The 20,128-nt window shown below is 44.3% G+C and overlaps 1 protein-coding gene across 1 annotated transcript in view; it reads left to right on the top strand.

The window, feature by feature from the left end:
* The window catches only part of LOC110500776 (glucosidase 2 subunit beta), a 319,402-nt gene that overhangs the window by 73,586 nt on the left and 225,688 nt on the right, over positions 1–20,128 (top strand). The window contains exon 9 of the mRNA XM_036958295.1: positions 1,663–1,749. Coding sequence (XP_036814190.1) covers positions 1,663–1,749 — 87 coding nt within the window. The remainder of the gene's footprint in view (positions 1–1,662; positions 1,750–20,128) is intronic.

Raw genomic sequence — 20,128 nt, 5'->3', positions numbered from 1 at the left:
ATGTTTGGGAGAGTGACTATGGTGCTGGGTGGTGGTTATGTTTGGGAGAGTGACTATGGTGCTGGGTGGTGGTTATGTTTGGGAGAGTGACTATGGTGCTGGGCCGTGGTTATGTTTGGGAGAGTGACTATGGTGGTGGGTGGTGGTTATGTTTGGGAGAGTGACTATGGTGCTGGGCGGTGGTTATGTTTGGGAGAGTGACTATGGTGCTGGGTGGTGGGTATGTTTGGGAGAGTGACTCTATGGTGGTGGGTATGTTTGGGAGAGTGACTCCTGAGATGGATAGTGTGCACTTTATTATCAGTTATTAATGCATTTACCTTATACTACTGTACTTGCAGGGCTAGCAGGTATGTGTGTGTGTGAGACAGTGTATTTTGGTATGTTTGTGTGTGAGAGAGTGTATTTTGGTATGTTTGTGTGTGAGAGAGTGTATTTTGGTATGTGTGTGTGTGAGAGAGTGTATTTTGGTATGTGTGTGTGTGAGAGAGTGTATTTTGGTATGTGTGTGTGTGAGAGAGTGTATTTTGGTATGTGTGTGTGTGAGAGAGTGTATTTTGGTATGTGTGTGTGTGAGAGAGTGTATTTTGGTATGTGTGTGTGTGAGAGAGTGTATTTTTGTATGTGTGTGTGTGAGAGAGTGTATTTTGGTATGTGTGTGTGTGAGAGAGTGTATTTTGGTATGTTTGTGTGTGAGAGAGTGTATTTTGGTATGTGTGTGTGTGAGAGAGTGTATTTTGGTATGTGTGTGTGTGAGAGAGTGTATTTTGGTATGTGTGTGTGTGAGAGAGTGTATTTTGGTATGTGTGTGTGTGAGAGAGTGTATTTTGGTATGTGTGTGTGTGAGAGAGTGTATTTTGGTATGTGTGTGTGTGTGTGAGAGTGTATTTTGGTATGTTTGTGTGTGAGAGAGTGTATTTTGGTATGTGTGTGTGTGAGAGAGTGTATTTTGGTATGTGTGTGTGTGAGAGAGTGTATTTTGGTATGTGTGTGTGTGAGAGAGTGTATTTTGGTATGTGTGTGTGTGAGAGAGTGTATTTTGGTATGTGTGTGTGTGAGAGAGTGTATTTTGGTATGTGTGTGTGTGAGAGAGTGTATTTTGGTATGTGTGTGTGTGAGAGAGTGTATTTTGGTATGTTTGTGTGTGAGAGAGTGTATTTTGGTATGTGTGTGTGTGAGAGAGTGTATTTTGGTATGTGTGTGTGTGAGAGAGTGTATTTTGGTATGTGTGTGTGTGAGAGAGTGTATTTTGGTATGTGTGTGTGTGAGAGAGTGTATTTTGGTATGTGTGTGTGTGTGAGAGAGTGTATTTTGGTATGTGTGTGTGTGTGAGAGAGTGTATTTTGGTATGTGTGTGTGTGTGAGAGAGTGTATTTTGGTATGTGTGTGTGTGTGAGAGAGTGTATTTTGGTATGTGTGTGTGTGTGAGAGAGTGTATTTTGGTATGTGTGTGTGTGTGAGAGAGTGTATTTTGGTATGTGTGTGTGTGTGAGAGAGTGTATTTTGGTATGTGTGTGTGTGTGAGAGAGTGTATTTTGTCTCTTTTTGTTTATAGACTTTTCTTGAGTGTCATTTAGTGTGTGTGTGTGTGTGTGTGTGTGTGTGTGTGTGTGTGTGTGTTTCTTGCCCTGTCCTCATCAGTGTCTTTGTCTTTGTCCCCAGGCTTTGCTAGGAGGGGCCCACCGGGTTGATCTCTCCAGGTTTGAGGAGACACTCTGGACCAGTCTGAGGACGGGTGACAGTGTAACAGTAGGCTCAACCACTTTCTCTCTCTCTCATCTCACTGACACACTCTGACCTCTACCCTCTCCATCATCATGATACATCAAAACCCTGTTACACTCTGACCTCTACCCTCATGACACATCAATACCCTGTTACACTCTGACCTCTACCCTCTCTATCATTTTTTAAACATTTTTATTTTACCTTAAGAACAAATTCTTATTTTCAATGACGTCCTAGGAACAGTGGGTTAACTGCCTGTTCAGGGGCAGAACGACAGATTAGTACCTTGTCAGCTCGGGGATTCGAACTTGCAACCTCTCGGTTACTAGTCCAATTCTTTAACCACTAGGCTACCTGCCGCCCCAGTTGACCTCTACCCTCTCCATCATCATGGTCCATCAATACCCTGTTACATATCTGACCTCTCTACCCTCTCCATCATCATGGTACATCAATACCCTGTTACACTGACCTCTCTACCCTCTCCATCATCATGGTACATCAATACCCTGTTACACTCTGACCTCTACCCTCTCCACCATCATGGTACATCAATACCCTGTTACACTCTGACCTGTCTACCCTCTCCATCATCATGGTACATCAATACCCTGTTACACTCTGACCTCTCTACCCTCTCCATCATCATGGTACATCAATACCCTGTTACACTCTGACCTCTACCCTCTCCACCATCATGATACATCAACACTCTGACCTCTCTACCCTCTCCATCATCATGGTACATCAATACCCTGTTACACTCTGACCTCTCTACCCTCTCCATCATCATGGTCCATCAATACCCTGTTACACTCTGACCTCTCTACCCTCTCCATCATCATGGTCCATCAATACCCTGTTACATATCTGACCTCTCTACCCTCTCCATCATCATGGTACATCAATACCCTGTTACACTCTGACCTCTCTACCCTCTCCATCATCATGGTACATCAATACCCTGTTACACTCTGACCTCTACCCTCTCCATCATCATGGTCCATCAATACCCTGTTACATATCTGACCTCTCTACCCTCTCCATCATCATGGTACATCAATACCCTGTTACACTCTGACCTGTCTACCCTCTCCATCATCATGGTACATCAATACCCTGTTACACTCTGACCTGTCTACCCTCTCCATCATCATGGTACACCAATACCCTGTTACACTCTGACCTCTCTACCCTCTCCATCATCATGGTACATCAATACCCTGTTACACTCTGACCTCTCTACCCTCTCCATCATCATGGTACATCAATACCCTGTTACATATCTGACCTCTCTACCCTCTCCATCATCATGGTACATCAATACCCTGTTACACTCTGACCTGTCTACCCTCTCCATCATCATGGTACATCAATACCCTGTTACACTCTGACCTGTCTACCCTCTCCATCATCATGGTACACCAATACCCTGTTACACTCTGACCTCTCTACCCTCTCCATCATCATGGTACATCAATACCCTGTTACACTCTGACCTCTCTACCCTCTCCATCATCATGGTACATCAATACCCTGTTACATATCTGACCTCTCTACCCTCTCCATCATCATGGTACATCAATACCCTGTTACACTCTGACCTCTCTACCCTCTCCATCATCATGGTACATCAATACCCTGTTACACTCTGACCTCTCTACCCTCTCCATCATCATGGTACATCAATACCCTGTTACACTCTGACCTCTCTACCCTCTCCATCATCATGGTACATCAATACCCTGTTACACTCTGACCTCTCTACCCTCTCCATCATCATGGTACACCAATACCCTGTTACACTCTGACCTGTCTACCCTCTCCATCATCATGGTACACCAATACCCTGTTACACTCTGACCTCTCTACCCTCTCCATCATCATGGTACATCAATACCCTGTTACACTCTGACCTGTCTACCCTCTCCATCATCATGGTACACCAATACCCTGTTACACTCTGACCTGTCTACCCTCTCCATCATCATGATACATCAATACCCTGTTACACTCTGACCTGTCTACCCTCTCCATCATCATGGTACATCAATACCCTGTTACACTCTGACCTCTCTACCCTCTCCATCATCATGGTACATCAATACCCTGTTACACTCTGACCTGTCTACCCTCTCCATTATCATGGTACATCAATACCCTGTTACACTCTGACCTCTCTACCCTCTCCATCATCATGGTACACCAATACCCTGTTACACTCTGACCTGTCTACCCTCTCCATCATCATGGTACATCAATACCCTGTTACACTCTGACCTGTCTACCCTCTCCATCATCATGGTACACCAATACCCTGTTACACTCTGACCTCTCTACCCTCTCCATCATCATGGTACATCAATACCCCGTTACACTCTGACCTGTCTACCCTCTCCATCATCATGGTACACCAATACCCTGTTACACTCTGACCTCTCTACCCTCTCCATCATCATGGTACACCAATACCCTGTTACACTCTGACCTCTCTACCCTCTCCATCATCATGATACATCAATACCCTGTTACACTCTGACCTCTCTACTTCGTCATCTTGCTGTTCCAGGTCGTTTGTTAGTTCCGGCCCACTTGTGGTTGGAGAGGCTAAAGCTTCACTTTAACACAGTGGCTTATGCTGGGTCTCCCCGACACACACCAACTCGCAGCACCTAACCCGTCCACACCAACAGTTACCATAGCATCACACAGTCTTGACAAACCCATTCTTCAAGTTCCTAGCATAGCATATCTCAAGCCCTTGTTTTTATGTGACGAGCGAGTTCCCCCATTGGCTCGTGCAGACGAGGCCCGTCTCCCGAAGCCAAGACGCTGTGCAGCGTACGCCGCTCAAGATAACATCCTTTTTCATTTCCTCCGTACCGATAAAAGATGAACGCGAGAGGAGGAGACCCGAGGCCTATCGCGTCTCGTTGTGATTGAGTCCCTTCACTAAAGCCACTGAGAGAGTCTGCACAAATACCTCCTGGATTGATAAGGAGCTGGTCATTTCCAAATAACTTAAAAAATTATAATTAATCTATTCCGTCAAGATTAGATTGTCCCCCGTGCCCCAAGCTGGTTTATTGGGTGTCGTCGTCTTCTTCTTCATGACACCTTTGAAAACATGACTCTTTATTTGTTTTTGATTAATCTTGGCTTTTATTTTGTTTTTTTGTTGTTGTTGCTGATTTGAATGGATACGTCTATCTTACGAAGCAGAGGAAGCTGGTGCTGTGGCGTGGAAACGACGCAAATATAGTAATTATCTTAACACAAACGGATGTTCGGCAAAAATCTTATCTTCTATTGAAGTTCTATTGCGGTGTTTATATAACCACAATACAGTACAACTTAACGTTTTATATACAGGACCTTCGAAAGGGATGTTTCTTTATCAATGCCCCCCCCCCCTGTGATCTTTTGATTTAAAAAAAAAAAAAAACATTTTTTTATTTTTTTAGTGTTTCCAAACTGGAGTCGAGAGAATGTGATGAGTCACTCCCATCACATCCAGATATATTTATACTGTTTGATAATGTAATATTTACCACACCGACCCACCGCCTCGGCGCTCCTGTCACTGCCTCTCTGTTCTGCCTCCTTTCCTTCAGTTCTTCTTCCCAGGCATGTGAATCAACAATCCTGATAGGAAAACAGGGGATTATAATAATGTTGACTGAAGTGACCTTTTGCGCACACAGATACTAAGGGACTGTGGGCCTGTTTCTGTTCTCTAATTGTGTTGTGCTCGAGCAGCTAGCGCCACGGCAGCTAATGGCTCCTTCCCACAATACTCCAGGCCACGTCGCCCTACATAAGTAGTTCTCACTCGGCGACGGCTGCCACGACAACAGCCACAGCGATTCGCTGTTTAAAAAGAAAACATTCATAATGACTATTCCCCCCCCCCCCACCCCCACCACCCCCCTTTTTGTTTTTTGTTTTGACTATAAGCTGGCCCAGTTCCTCTTATCAAAAGCAGTACAGCGTGGCATTAGGGGGCTGAGGGGAGTGGGCGGCAGCTGTACCAGCCTTCACTATGAGTTGGGCCGGGCTCGGTTGCATCATGAGAAGATAGGAAATCATGGCACTTTAATGTCTGTACACCCCCCCCCCCCCCCCCCCCCCCCCCCCCCCCCCCACAAACCCACCGCTTGTTCCATGCAAGTTATCTCTTGCCCTGGATCTCTCCCATTCTTTGTCTTTGGAGGCTGAATTATGCATACATATCTGGCCTCCTTTGCCTATCAGCACAAGTAGAGACAAAGTATTTGTGTAAACTGAGCACTTGACACAACATTGTGTGAAGTTGCTGATATTTTTGGATTCGGGAGATTCATTTTTCTCTCAAAAGGCAGTGAAGTTCATTTGAAACTTCCAAATTTGTGATGGTTTGGAGCAGAGAAAGTGTAGTGTTTCTTAGTTCTAACTGTTTTGCCTCTCTCCTATGGCCTCTCTAGTCTTTCTGCAATGTGTAGTCTTATGCGAATGGGAGCCAATTCATGACTTTAGGGACTCAGGCTACCTCAAGTCAGGTTACGTCGCAACTCGAACAAACTACAAAGAGCAGCACACACGTTGATATCGTTAGTACACACCTCTTACCACTCACACATTCATCAGGTTAAAAATAAAAATCTGATTTTCAGAGTAACTAATTGTTATATGCTGAGCATAAAGACTGGCTTTTAACTGGCTACCAGCTATAGATAACACTCTAGAGGACTGGTTTGTTAATAAATGAGGAGAATCTCCCCAATGACAGAATGGAAATGATTTATTATACTTGGGGTGCGAGGAGTGTACACCATGCATAGCATGCACCTACTGTAACTTTGTTGATATTTGCAATGACTGTACAAAATATTAGGAACACCTGCTCTTTCCATGACAGACTTGACCAGGTGGATCCAGGCGAAAGCTACGATCCCTTATTGACGTCACTTCAGTCCGTGTAAATGAAGGAGAGGAGACAGTTAAAAGAATGACTGTTAAGCCTGGAGACAATTGAGACATGGATTGTGTACGTGTGCCATTCAGAGGGTGAACGGGCAAGACAAAATATTTAAGTGCCTTTTGAACGGGGTTTGGCAGTAGGTGCCAAGGCGCGCCGGTTTAAGTGCGTCAAGAACTGCAACGCTGCTGGGTTTTTTCCACATTAAACAGTTTCCTGAGTGTTTGAGTCCATGACTCAAAAGGACATCCAGCCAACTGGGACACTTCTGTGGAAAGCATTGGATTCAACATGGGCCAGCATCCCTGTGGAAAGCTATCGACACCTTGTAGAGTGGAGTTAAACACCATGGGGGGGGCTTAAAAGGGTGGAGTCAAACACCATGGGGGGGGCTTAAAAGGGTGGAGTTAAACACCATGGGGGGGCTTAAAAGGGTGGAGTTAAACACCATGGGGGGAGGGCTTAAAAGGGTGGAGTTAAACGCCATGGGGGGGGGGGGCTTAAAAGGGTGGAGTTAAACACCATGGGGGGGCTTAAAAGGGTGGAGTCAAACACCATGGGGAGGCTTAAAAGGGTGGAGTTAAACACCATGGGGGGAGGGCTTAAAAGGTTGGAGTTAAACGCCATGGGGGGGGCTTAAAAGGGTGGAGTTAAACACCATGTGGGGTGGGGAGGGGGGGTCTTAACAGGGTGGAGTTAAATGCCATTGGGGGGGGGCTTAAAAGGGTGGAGTTAAACGCCAAGTGGGGGGGGGGGGGCTTAAAAGGGTGAAGTTAAATGCCATTGGGGGGGGGCTTAAAAGGGTGGAGTTAAACACCAAGTGGGGGGGGGGGGGGGGGGGGGGGGGCTTAAAAGGGTGGAGTTCAATGCCATGGGGGGGGGGGGGGGGGTGCTTAAAATGTTGGAGTTAAACCCCATGGCGTGGGCTTACAATGTATGAACATGTATGAACATTTAATGGACCCCCTGCCGCTCCCCTCTTCGCCCCTCTTGGATGAAAGCCTAAGTAGACCTGACACGGTGCATTTGGATAACTCTCCATCGCACCACCGGTTTTTCCCGTCCCCCCCTTTTTATATTTTTAGGAAAGACAACTTAGGTGAATATTTCATGGGGTACATTGCCTCAGTTACACTCGGCCGAGCTGTGAGCGTGGCACGCAATGACTCCCTGACAGGCAGATATGCCAGCATCCACAGGGAGACAGCATCCACAGATAGACCAGAATCGACACGGAGTCAGCATCTACAGTACAAGGAGACGGTATCCACAAGGAGTCAGCATCTGCAGTACAAGGAGACGGTATCCACAAGGAGACAGCATTCACATGGAGACCCATCCACAAGGAGACAGCATCCACAGGGAGACAGCATCCACAGATAGACCAGAATCGACACGGAGTCAGCATCTACAGTACAAGGAGACGGTATCCACAAGGAGACAGCATTCACATGGAGACCCATCCACAAGGAGTCAGCATCCACAGGGAGACAGCATCCACAGATAGACCAGAATCGACACGGAGTCAGCATCTACAGTACAAGGAGACGGTATCCACAAGGAGACAGCATTCACATGGAGACCCATCCACAAGGAGACAGCATCCACAGGGAGACAGCATCCACAGATAGACCAGAATCGACACGGAGTCAGCATCTACAGTACAAGGAGACGGTATCCACAAGGAGACAGCATTCACATGGAGACCCATCCACAAGGAGTCAGCATCCACAGGGAGACAGCATCCACAGATAGACCAGAATCGACACGGAGTCAGCATCTACAGTACAAGGAGACGGTATCCACAAGGAGACAGCATTCACATGGAGACCCATCCACAAGGAGACAGCATCCACAGGGAGACAGCATCCACAGGGAGACAGCATCCACAGATAGACCAGAATCGACACGGAGTCAGCATCTACAGTACAAGGAGACGGTATCCACAAGGAGACGGTACCCACAATGAGACAGCACCCACATGGAGACCCATCCACAAGGAGACAGCACCCACAATGAGACAGCACCCACATGGAGACCCACCCACAATGAGACAGCACCCACAATGAGACAGCTCCCACATGGAGACTCATCCACAAGGAGACAGCACCCACAATGAGACAGCACCCACAATGAGACAGCACCCACATGGAGACAGCATCCACAAGGAGACAGCACCCACATGGAGACCCATCCACAATGAGACAGCACCCACATGGAGACCCATCCACAAGGAGACAGCACCCACAAGGAGACAGCACCCACATGGAGACAGCACCCACATGGAAACCCATTCACAAGGAGACAGCACCCACAATGAGACCCATCCACAATGAGACAGCTTTCCATGCGTCTGTCTGTCCTCCCAGAGTTCTTCCCTCCATTCATCCCACTGTTCCTCATCCTCCTTTAATATATTGAATACTGGGAGACAGGCAGCCACTGGCAGGTTCTGGCTGACACGTTAGCAGGAATTTGAGCTAAAAGACACTCTGGAACACAGTACACATTCATCCCTCTTCCTTCCCCTCTTCCTCCCTCTTCCTCCTCATCCATCTTTCATCTTCCGCTAAAGATCAGTCCCTTCATTATAACACAGTTGTTGAACCAGAGGAACAGTTTTATGGGTTTACCATGTCTCACAGCCTCATGTAGACTCCCTGTATGAGGGACAGTTTTATGGAGTTTAACATGTCTCACAGCCTCATGTAGACTCCCTGTATGAGGGACAGTTTTATGGAGTTTAACATGTCTCACAGCCTCATGTAGACTCCCTGTATGAGGGACAGTTTTATGGAGTTTACCATGTCTCACAGCCTCATGTAGACTCCCTGTATGAGGGACAGTTTTATGGGTTTTAACATGTCTCACAGCCTCATGTAGACTCCCTGTATGAGGGACAGTTTTATGGAGTTTACCATGTCTCACAGCCTCATGTAGACTCCCTGTATGAGGGACAGTTTTATGGAGTTTACCATGTCTCACAGCCTCATGTAGACTCCCTGTATGAGGGACAGTTTTATGGGTTTTAACATGTCTCACAGCCTCATGTAGACTCCCTGTATGAGGGACAGTTTTATGGAGTTTACCATGTCTCACAGCCTCATGTAGACTCCCTGTATGAGGGACAGTTTTATGGGTTTACCATGTCTCACAGCCTCATGTAGACTCCCTGTATGAGGGACAGTTTTATGGGTTTATCATGTCTCACAGCCTCATGTAGACTCCCTGTATGAGGGACAGTTTTATGGGTTTTAACATGTCTCACAGCCTCATGTAGACTCCCTGTATGAGGGACAGTTTTATGGGTTTTAACATGTCTCACAGCCTCATGTAGACTCCCTGTATGAGGGACAGTTTTATGGAGTTTACCATGTCTCACAGCCTCATGTAGACTCCCTGTATGAGGGACAGTTTTATGGGTTTTAACATGTCTCACAGCCTCATGTAGACTCCCTGTATGAGGGACAGTTTTATGGGTTTTAACATGTCTCACAGCCTCATGTAGACTCCCTGTATGAGGGACAGTTTTATGGAGTTTACCATGTCTCACAGCCTCATGTAGACTCCCTGTATGAGGGACAGTTTTATGGAGTTTACCATGTCTCACAGCCTCATGTAGACTCCCTGTATGAGGGACAGTTTTATGGGTTTTAACATGTCTCACAGCCTCATGTAGACTCCCTGTATGAGGGACAGTTTTATGGAGTTTACCATGTCTCACAGCCTCATGTAGACTCCCTGTATGAGGGACAGTTTTATGGGTTTTAACATGTCTCACAGCCTCATGTAGACTCCCTGTATGAGGGACAGTTTTATGGGTTTTAACATGTCTCACAGCCTCATGTAGACTCCCTGTATGAGGGACAGTTTTATGGAGTTTACCATGTCTCACAGCCTCATGTAGACTCCCTGTATGAGGGACAGTTTTATGGAGTTTACCATGTCTCACAGCCTCATGTAGACTCCCTGTATGAGGGACAGTTTTATGGGTTTACCATGTCTCACAGCCTCATGTAGACTCCCTGTATGAGGGACAGTTTTATGGGTTTATCATGTCTCACAGCCTCATGTAGACTCCCTGTATGAGGGACAGTTTTATGGGTTTTAACATGTCTCACAGCCTCATGTAGACTCCCTGTATGAGGGACAGTTTTATGGGTTTATCATGTCTCACAGCCTCATGTAGACTCCCTGTATGAGGGACAGTTTTATGGGTTTACCATGTCTCACAGCCTCATGTAGACTCCCTGTATGAGGGACAGTTTTATGGAGTTTACCATGTCTCACAGCCTCATGTAGACTCCCTGTATGAGGGACAGTTTTATGGGTTTTAACATGTCTCACAGCCTCATGTAGACTCCCTGTATGAGGGACAGTTTTATGGAGTTTACCATGTCTCACAGCCTCATGTAGACTCCCTGTATGAGGGACAGTTTTATGGGTTTATCATGTCTCACAGCCTCATGTAGACTCCCTTTATGAGGGACAGTTTTATGGAGTTTACCATGTCTCACAGCCTCATGTAGACTCCCTGTATGAGGGACAGTTTTATGGAGTTTACCATGTCTCACAGCCTCATGTAGACTCCCTGTATGAGGGACAGTTTTATGGAGTTTACCATGTCTCACAGCCTCATGTAGACTCCCTGTATGAGGGACAGTTTTATGGGTTTTAACATGTCTCACAGCCTCATGTAGACTCCCTGTATGAGGGACAGTTTTATGGAGTTTACCATGTCTCACAGCCTCATGTAGACTCCCTGTATGAGGGACAGTTTTATGGAGTTTACCATGTCTCACAGCCTCATGTAGACTCCCTGTATGAGGGACAGTTTTATGGAGTTTACCATGTCTCACAGCCTCATGTAGACTCCCTGTATGAGGGACAGTTTTATGGAGTTTACCATGTCTCACAGCCTCATGTAGACTCCCTGTATGAGGGACAGTTTTATGGAGTTTACCATGTCTCACAGCCTCATATAGGTGTTGACACACTCGCCCGGTTAACCACAAGGTTGCTGGTTCAAACCCTGCTTCAGCTATTCCCCCTGTAAGTGCTTCTATACCGCTATATGAATCAAAGGTCAGTCCAGAGGCCGACGTTATCTGTTAGCATTTCAATACAATGGGGGGGGGGGGGGGATCCCCTGATAATATCAGGACGGCTCACCAGGATGCCATGTGCTGGGTTAGATATACAGTGACGTCAGCAATTCTTTGTTTTAGGTATTCTATTCTGTTCTGTCTTATGCTTCTTTAGAAACTGGACGATGTTGGGCAGTTTGAAGTGTGGTTCGGTGCTTGACCTGACCAGCAGGAAATGGTTTCTGGGTACCCAGCCGGACCAATTTGACTGTGTCACACATCAAATATTTTCAGTAGAGGCGAACCATCACGTTTTTTTTGGGTAGTACCGAGTACTTCGTGTTTCTCAGAGAATCTCCATTGAAAATCCTGTTTAGTCCAAGATTAGGTTTAATCTGTGACTGGGGGAAACTGCCCCGTAATGTCTGTTTCTTTAGTCCAAGATTAGGTTTAATCTGTGACTGGGGGAAACTGCCCCGTAATGTCTGTTTCTTTAGTCCAAGATTAGGTTTAATCTGTGACTGGGGGAAACTGCCCCGTAATGTCTGTTTCTTTAGTCCAAGATTAGGTTTAATCTGTGACTGGGGGAAACTGCCCCGTAATGTCTGTTTCTGGTTTGAACAGTACCTATGGATGTTAAAAGGGATCTTAAATGTATTATATGACTCCTCTACCCGATTACTCTCCTCCTCCCTGCACATCTTTCTTACAGTGTATAAACAATACAATAAAACCACCATAATCATCACCCTTCTTGTTTTCTGAATGTCTAACTCTACCCGAACACCGGAAAGCCATCCTCTCAATTTTATAGTTCTCCGGTGCAGGCTCCAATGATCTCCTTTGCCGTTAGTGAAGGGCACACTTCATTTCCTCTAATTTTGATGTGAAACGGTGACTCACCCCACCACTTGCTCTGACCCCGACGGCGCTATACCGACACGTTTACCGGCGTTTTGTTGGTGGCTGGTGTCCTCCTTCCTCCTCCTTGTTCTCCTCATCGGTGTCTTTGCTCAACTTCCGTTTTGACATCGTTCGTCCTGCCGAGCAACAGGTCATGGTGACACAGGGGGTTCTGTTCTACTGCTATGACGACACATTTGATGTGGAAGTGGCAGCCCTTGTCTACCATGCATTCTCTCTATATCACTCTCTCTTTCTCTCACTCTATCACTCTCTCTCTCTTTCTCTATCATTCTCTCTTTCTCTCACTCTAGCACTCTCTCTTTCTCTCACTCTAGCACTCTCTCTCACTCTTTCTCTCTCTCTACCATGCATTCTCTCTCTATCACTCTCTAGCACTCTCTCTCACTCTTTCTCTATCACTCTCTCTTTCTCTCACTCTATCACTCTCTCTCTCTCTTTCTCTATCACTCTCTCTCTCTTTCTCTCACTCTAGCACGCTCTCTCACTCTTTCTCTCTCTCTCTCTCTTTCTCTATCACTCTCTCTTTCTCTCACTCTATCACTCTCTCTTTCTCTCACTCTATCACTCTCTCTCTCTCTTTCTCTATCACTCTCTCTTTCTCTCACTCTCTCTCTCTTTCTCTCACTCTAGCACGCTCTCTCACTCTTTCTCTCTCTCTCGCTCTTTCTCTATCACTCTCTCTTTCTCTCACTCTATCACTCTCTCTCTCTCTTTCTCTATCACTCTCTTTTTCTACCACTCTCTCTCTCTTTCTCTTCTCTCTCTCTTTCTCTCTCTCTATCACTCTCTCTTTCTCTCACTCTAGCACTCTCTCTCACTCTTTCTACCATGCATTCTCTCTCTAGCACTCTAGCACTCTCTCTCACTCTTTCTCTATATCACTCTCTCTTTCTCTCACTCTATCTCTCTCTCTCTTTCTCTATCACTCTCTCTTTCTCTCACTATATCACTCTCTCTTTCTCTCACTCTCTCTCTCTTTCTCTCACTCTAGCACTCTCTCTCACTCTTTCTCTCTCTCTCTCTACCATGCATTCTCTCTCTATCACTCTCTAGCACTCTCTCTCCCTCTTTCTCTATATCACTCTCTCTTTCTCTCACTCTATCTCTCTCTCTCTTTCTCTATCACTCTCTCTTTCTCTCACTATATCACTCTCTCTTTCTCTCACTCTCTCTCTCTTTCTCTCACTCTAGCACTCTCTCTCACTCTTTCTCTCTCTCTCTCTACCATGCATTCTCTCTCTATCACTCTCTAGCACTCTCTCTCCCTCTTTCTCTATATCACTCTCTCTTTCTCTCACTCTATCACTCTCTCTCTTTCTCTATCACTCTCTCTTTCTCTCACTATATAACTCTCTCTTTCTCTCACTCTCTCTCTCTTTCTCTCACTCTAGCACTCTCTCTCACTCTTTCTCTCTCTCTCGCTCTTTCTATATCACTCTCTTTCTCTCTATCACTCTTTCTCTATATCACCCTTTCTCTCACTCTATTACTCTCTCTTTCTCTATCACTCTCTCTTTCTCTCACTATCATTCTCTTTTCTATCACTCTCTCTCTCTTTCTCGTCTCTCTCTCTTTCTCTCTCTTTCTCTATCACTCTCTCTCTCTTTCTCTCTCTTTCTCTATCACTCTCTCTTTCTCTCACGCTATCACTCTCTCTCTCTCTTTCTCTCTCTTTCTCTATCACTCTCTCTTTCTCTCACTATCACTCTCTCTCTCACTCTCACTCTCTCTCTCTCTTTCTCTCTCTTTCTCTATATCTCTCTCTTTCTCTCACTATCACTCTCTCTTTCTCTCACTATCACTCTCTCTTTCTCTATCCCTCTCTCTTTCTCTCACTATCACTCTCTCTCTCTCTTTCTCTCTCTTTTTCTATCACTCTCTCTCTCTCTCTCTTTCTCTCTCTTTTTCTTCTGTCACTCTCTTTATTCTCTCTCTCTTTGTTTGTGACCGTGTGCTTTGGGGGGAGACTATCATCAGGTGGGATCATCTCCCCCCCCCCCATCCCAGCATGCACATGCTAGTATACACACACTCACTTTCCCTCTTTGAGCAATAATTAATTTGTTTATCTGACTGTCTTTGGGGAACTTTCTGATAACTTAGATATGGCTCTGTTCTGTTTTTTAACACTCTGTTTTCTGTGTGTTACTCCAATTCGAGTGTCAGTATTTACACACAGTTTGAAACCAATATAATTGAACGTTTACGCAGCCTTAATGACTGACATTAAGAAGTGACTGACTATCTTCTTCTTGAAGAAGCAAGAGCGATCTTAGGTTGACCGACTTTTTTTTCCCCCCCTCGAGAAGCTCCACTGTGCATCACTTATAAAGACGAGATATTAATGAGTGTGTTGGCTCTCTCCTCTAATACAATCTGCTTTCCCACAAAACCTTCCCTTCCCCAACAGCGGAGGATGCCAATGTGTGCATTTCTCCCTTCACTGTGTTTTACTTCCATTTAAAAGGACATTGCTGAAACTGCTGCTCTTGTTGTTTCACTCACTCACTCACTCACTCACTCACTCACTCACTCACTCACTCACTCACTCACACACTCACTCACTCACTCAATCACTCACTCACTCACACACTCACTCACTCACTCACTCACTCACTCACTCACTCACTCACTCACTCACACACACACACACACACCATTTTAAAAGGCATACAATACTGTATCTCACTTGAAGTGAGTAGTAGAAATTAAGTGTAATTTTCTTTAAAATGTCATTCTGTTAGCCGTTTACAGTTTTCACATCATATGTTCCCTTCACATTGGTGCTTTCGTAGTTCATATTTATTAGGATCCCCAATAGCTGCTGGATACTAGTGGAAACAATTTTTATGTGTCTGTGTGCAATATGACAGAAATTAGAAGTAGATTTGTGAGCCAAAGCTAACTAGCATTAGCGCAATGACTAGAAACAGACAGGTACGGTAACGTATGCTAGCTTACTTCCTGTCATTGAGCTTAATTGCAATAATCTCCCTTTAATGGCATAGTGTGAATGCTTTTTGTGCCATCATACTAGATAGCCTTGAATCATATATTATGGAACACCACCAAAAACACACAAAAAAAAAACAGCTTACTTTCACTTTGATCATTAAGAAATATAAAACTGTTAAGCAAATCAAATCAAATCTATTTATATAGCCCTTCGTACATCAGCTGATATCTCAAAGTGCTTTACAGAAACCCAGCCTAAAACCCCCAAACAGCAAGCAATGCAGGGTGTAGGAGCACGGTGGCTAGGAAAGCAGCGCTCACGTGCTACTACTGGGTGAATCACACAGCGAGTGACGACCTGATGTGGTTGTGGAAACAACTTTTAAAAGTTAAGGGCGCAGCATAACATTTCGGAGCATGTAGCCAGTGAGGGACCGAAATATATTCTAGGCTAGCTTCTTCTCAAGCACATGTTGTGCTCTAGAAACTAATATGTAACCCTGTAAATACGTGTATTTATTATAAAAATATAAAATGTCATCGAGATGACAAAGTCATTTGTGGAATATTAAGTTGCCAAATTGTGTAAAAGCACTATTTCCTGTTGAGATGCATTACATAGAAAATTGTACACTGTCTCTTTAAGAACATCAAGTTTGTGAGCGACAACATGCAGGAGACCAGTCATCCATTCATTGCTATGAACATGGATCTCCCGAAGAAGCTATCCATTTTCCTTTCTTTCCAGCCTAGTCTCATAGACAAGACGTAACATAGTAAGTGTCAATCCGAGATACTTAAATTAGTATGATATGTTACGTTTGTATGATTACATAAGACATGCAAAAAATGGAAGTAGGGTGGTTGGTCGGAGTGGGCACATTTAACTTTTCTACTACTTACTACTTTTTAGCTACTTTGCAACTACTTAGCATGTTAGCTAACCCTAACCCTAACATGAACCATTATAGCTAACCCTTACCCTAACACTACCTTAACCATTATAGCTAACCCTAACTCTAACCTTATCCATTATAGCTAACCCTAACCTTAACCATTATAGCTAACCCTTACCGTAACCTTAACCATTATAGCTAACCCTTACCCTAACCTTAACCATTATAGCTAACCCTTCCCCTAACCCTAACCTTATCCATTATAGCTAACCCTTCCCCTAGCCCTAACCTTATCCATTATAGCTAACCCTTCCACTAACCCTAACCTTAACCATTATAGCTAACCCCTACCCTAACCTTAACCATTATAGCTAACCCTTCCCCTAACCTTAACCATTATAGCTAACCCCTACCCTAACCCTAACCTTATCCCTTATAGCTAACCCCTACCCTAACCTTAACCATTATAGCTAACCCCTACCCTAGCCCTAACCTTATCCCTTATAGCTAACCCCTACCCTAACCTTAACCATTATAGCTAACCCCTACCCTAGCCCTACCTTATCCCTTATAGCTAACCTTTCCCGTAACCCTTTAACTTTACTCCTAAACATAACCTTAACCCTAACCATAACCTTAACCCTTTAACTTTACTCCTAAACATAACCTTAACCCTTTAACCTAACTCTTTAAACTTAACCTTTATTTTTTTAAAAATGTTTTACCCTTTGTTGTGGTATCCAATTGGTAGTTACAGTCTTGTCTCATCGCTGCAAGTCCCGTACGGATTTGGGAGAGGTGAAGGTCGAGAGCCGTGCGTCCTCCGAAACCCAACCCAACCAAACCGCGCTGCTTCTTGACACAATGGCCACTTAACCCAGAATCCAGCCGCACCAATGTGGTCGGAGGAAACGCCGTACTCCTGGCGACCGTGTCAGCGTGCATTTCGCTCGGCCCGCCACAGGAGTCGCTAGTGCGCGATGGGACAAGGACATCCCTGCCGACCAAAACCCTCCCCTAACCCGGTACGACGCTGGGCTAACTGTGCGCCGCCCCCCCATGGGTAAATGATCATATTTATTTGTACCACTCGTGACTGACAAACCTACATGCCAAGTATAGACCCTATTATTGTGTTCCGTGCAGGTTATAGAGAACTTTCTCTTTTCGTGTTTCCTCAGTAGGTTTCTTCAAGGAGAACGCCCCCACTTCTATATCAAAGATAATAAAAAAACACTGCAGTACATAATATAGTAATACTATAGTATTTACATAGTAAACTGTAAATACGAGTGTATAGTATTTTAATATCTTGCCAAAAACACTATAGTGAATACTACAGTAAAATCCACAAAAAAAACTTTTTGTAATAACTAACTAAACAGAATGTCTGTTATTTAGAGATCCTCATTCTGTTAGATCCCCAGAAGAGTAAAGGTCTACATTACACTGACATATCCATCACAACCATTCTCTCGCCAACCTCACTGACCTGTAACCAAAGAGCCCGGATGCCCTGAGACCTGAAATCACTACCCCATTACGATGGAACAGCTCGTCAGAACTCGGCAAGAACAACAGAGGACGAGGAGAACGAGGAGTAGGATGCACACGGCCTACTGCTGAGGGAATTCAGTACATCTCGCTTACAAGAGGAGGCCTATGTCACTCACAGTTGGCTGTCAGAAATATAGGTCAGCCAAAAAAGGAAAAACAAGACGTGGGGATTTATTTAAAAAAAATGTTTTTATTTTATTAATTTTTTTTACATAATTTGATATTCTCAGTCGAATTTGGACCTCAGTCAGTGCATGCGGGCAGCTATTTAAATTGCACCAGTTCCGTTTTATGTATATGTTGATAGCCCTCAACTCCCAGCAAGCTTTTAGCCATCTATTTTGTTAAGGGCTGTATCTATAAGAGAAGACTCTCAAGTCGGTGCTGTGGGTAGGGAACCAAATGAAGTCTGTTTGATAATAATAAACGGGGAATTATCTGCTTGTCAATTAATTAATGGTTTCTAGTTTATGTTCCCATTTCCTTTACCGCTGCCTGACTTTCTCTCGGTTGACACATACCCCCAGTGCCCCATTGCATTTCCAAACAATAAAATACACTGGCAGTCTGGGAAGAGACAGACCCTTCAATGTCCCTACTGTAGTTTATAGTTCCCTACTGTAGTTTATAGTTCCCTACTGTAGTTTATAGTTCCCTACTGTAGTTTATAGTTCCCTACTGTAGTTTATAGTTCCCTACTGTAGTTTATAGTTTATAGTTCCCTACTGTAGTTTATAGTTCCCTACTGTAGTTTATAGTTCCCTACTGTAGTTTATAGTCCCCTACTGTAGTTTATAGTTCCCTACTGTAGTTTATAGTTTATAGTTCCCTACTGTAGTTTATAGTTCCCTACTGTAGTTTATAGTTCCCTACTGTAGTTTATAGTCCCCTACTGTAGTTTATAGTTCCCTACTGTAGTTTATAGTTCCCTTCCCTACTGTAGTTTATAGTCCCCTACTGTAGTTTATAGTCCCCTACTGTAGTTTATAGTTCCCTACTGTAGTTTATAGTTCCCTACTGTAGTTTAGAGTTCCTTACTGTAGTTTATAGTCCCTACTGTAGTTTATAGTCCCCTACTGTAGTTTATAGTCCCCTACTGTAGTTTATAGTTCCCTACTGTAGTTTATAGTTCCCTACTGTAGTTTATAGTTCCCTACTGTAGTTTATAGTTCCCTACTGTAGTTTATAGTTCCTTACTGTAGTTTATAGTCCCTACTGTAGTTTATAGTCCCCTACTTTAGTTTATAGTCCCTACTGTAGTTTATAGTCCCCTACTGTAGTTTATAGTCCCCTACTGTAGTTTATAGTTCCCTACTGTAGTTTATAGTCCCCTACTGTAGTTTATAGTCCCCTACTGTAGTTTATAGTTCCCTACTGTAGTTTATAGTTCCCTACTGTAGTTTATAGTCCCCTACTGTAGTTTATAGTTCCCTACTGTAGTTTATAGTTCCCTACTGTAGTTTATAGTTCCCTACTGTAGTTTATAGTTCCCTACTGTAGTTTATAGTTCCCTACTGTAGTTTATAGTCCCCTACTGTAGTTTATAGTTCCCTACTGTAGTTTATAGTTCCCTACTGTAGTTTATAGTTCCCTACTGTAGTTTATAGTCCCCTACTTTAGTTTATAGTCCCTACTGTAGTTTATAGTCCCCTACTGTAGTTTATAGTTCCCTACTGTAGTTTATAGTTCCCTACTGTAGTTTATAGTTCAGCCACTACAGTAGTTTATATTTCAGCCACTATTGTATTTTCATGTACTGGTTCATTTCAGTAATTATGTCTGGCAACTTGACGGTTCGACTCGTTTTGCGTTTCTTTTGAGTTTAAGTCGTCGCGACAAGTGCTTGAACCATAGTCATGAAGGTAGTTGGACAGTCTTCGTACTGAACGTGCGATAGGTGAATGAAATGGACTTCGACTGTTTCTCCAAGTGTGACATCAAAGACAAAGCTTGTGGTCAAAATTCGGGGGGCCCTTCATTTTGAAGAGGATGTGCCCTTCATTTTGAAGAGGGTGTGCCCT

Source organism: Oncorhynchus mykiss, chromosome 21 (genome assembly GCF_013265735.2).
Source record: "Oncorhynchus mykiss isolate Arlee chromosome 21, USDA_OmykA_1.1, whole genome shotgun sequence".
Taxonomy (NCBI): Eukaryota; Metazoa; Chordata; class Actinopteri; order Salmoniformes; family Salmonidae; genus Oncorhynchus; species Oncorhynchus mykiss.
This window is presented reverse-complemented; position numbering and strand designations above follow the sequence as displayed.